This window comes from Habropoda laboriosa, unplaced genomic scaffold, assembly GCF_001263275.1.
Source record: "Habropoda laboriosa isolate 0110345459 unplaced genomic scaffold, ASM126327v1 scaffold561, whole genome shotgun sequence".
Lineage (NCBI taxonomy): Eukaryota > Metazoa > Arthropoda > Insecta > Hymenoptera > Apidae > Habropoda > Habropoda laboriosa.
In genome coordinates, this window is record NW_017100686.1 from 66,716 (window position 1) to 68,133 (window position 1,418).

At 27.5% G+C, this 1,418-nt stretch overlaps 1 protein-coding gene across 1 annotated transcript in view; it reads left to right on the top strand.

Annotated features, from left to right (window-relative positions):
• LOC108576858 (FAD synthase-like) overlaps window positions 1-1,418 on the top strand; it is a 4,691-nt gene that overhangs the window by 2,404 nt on the left and 869 nt on the right. Inside the window, 4 exon segments of the mRNA XM_017939921.1 lie at window positions 38-62; window positions 145-404; window positions 605-1,040; window positions 1,258-1,387. Of these exon segments, the coding sequence (XP_017795410.1) occupies window positions 38-62; window positions 145-404; window positions 605-1,040; window positions 1,258-1,387 (851 nt within the window).

Below are 1,418 nucleotides of genomic sequence, written 5' to 3' on the forward strand. Positions count from 1 at the left end.
ATTATATGTATATTATTATTTTTGTTTTACATTTATTATATTAAAATATTAAAAATGGATTAGTTGGAAAAGATATTAAATTTTTGTAATATAAATATTTCTGTGTTTTTATTGAAATTTAAATTCTTAATATGTGTAATGTAGCCTTTTGTGTTAGGTAGATGAAATTGCAAAGACTGTACATGATGTTTCCAAGGAATATTCTATTGTATTTACATCTGGTGGTGTTGGACCTACACATGATGATGTAACATATGAAGCTGTAGCTAAGGGTTTAGAATTAAAACTTGAACTCCATGAAGAATTAGTTGATATTTGTACAAATCTTTTTCCTATGGAGGAAGAAGCTCAACGCCTTGCTATTGTACCAAGACCTTGTGAACTTGTGTATGTCTATTCACCAAGTAAGTACATTAAGAAATAATAAATTTAGTAGGAAATTTCGTTTAATATAGAAAACTTTATTATTATTAGTAGAATTAATTGTAACAAAATAAAGAATTTTTATGTCATTCTAATGTTACAAGTCATTCTAATAATAATGTTACTTTATTGTGAATAAATAATGTTTAATTAAGAAAAATAAATTAAAAATAATTTGCAGAAAAATATGCAATTGTAAAGGCAAAGAATGTGTATGTGTTACCAGGCTCTCCAAAATATTTTGAGCTTGCTGTTGATGTAATTGTATCGCAATTAAAAGGTTCTATTCCTTTACACATTGAACAGATAAATATTAATTTAAATGAGCTATCAATAGTAAAAATTTTGGACAAACATGCAGTGCGTTGGAAAGATAAAGTCAGTATTGGTAGTTATCCACAAATAACACCTGAATGTTTTACAAGAATTACATTAGAAGGAGAGAAGGACAATGTTTTAAAAGCAAAAGCAGAACTTTTATACACTTTACCAATTCAAAAGATTCAAAATTTAGAGAATGGATTTAGTGACTATCATGCAAGAACTGTTTTCAAAGATGCTGAAAATCAAGCATATATAAAGCATGCATTGGATACTTTACAGGAATGTTATAAAATGTGAGTATAGTAAAGTAAAGTTGTACAAAGTATGTGACAAGTGATTTTACATGCAAGATTAAATTGAAAATGTAAAATGAAACTTTTGAAGTTTATTACTTGAAGAATGATGTCTTTTCAAATAGTGAATTATTTAATACTCTAATCACTCTATTTTTGCTTTACATAGAGGGTGTTAAAAAAAGTGTTTGAGATTTTAGAGGCTTATAGTTTTCAGTGAGAGGAGTAAACAATACCGAACGCTCGTAGATCTAAAAGTAGATTGTACGTCAAAAGGATTGATTTCAGGACCTATGTTGATTAAGCATATTTTATTCCTCTCGGTGAATAAGTCCTTAAAGGCTCAGGTACTTTTTTTTAACATCCTGTGTATACAGT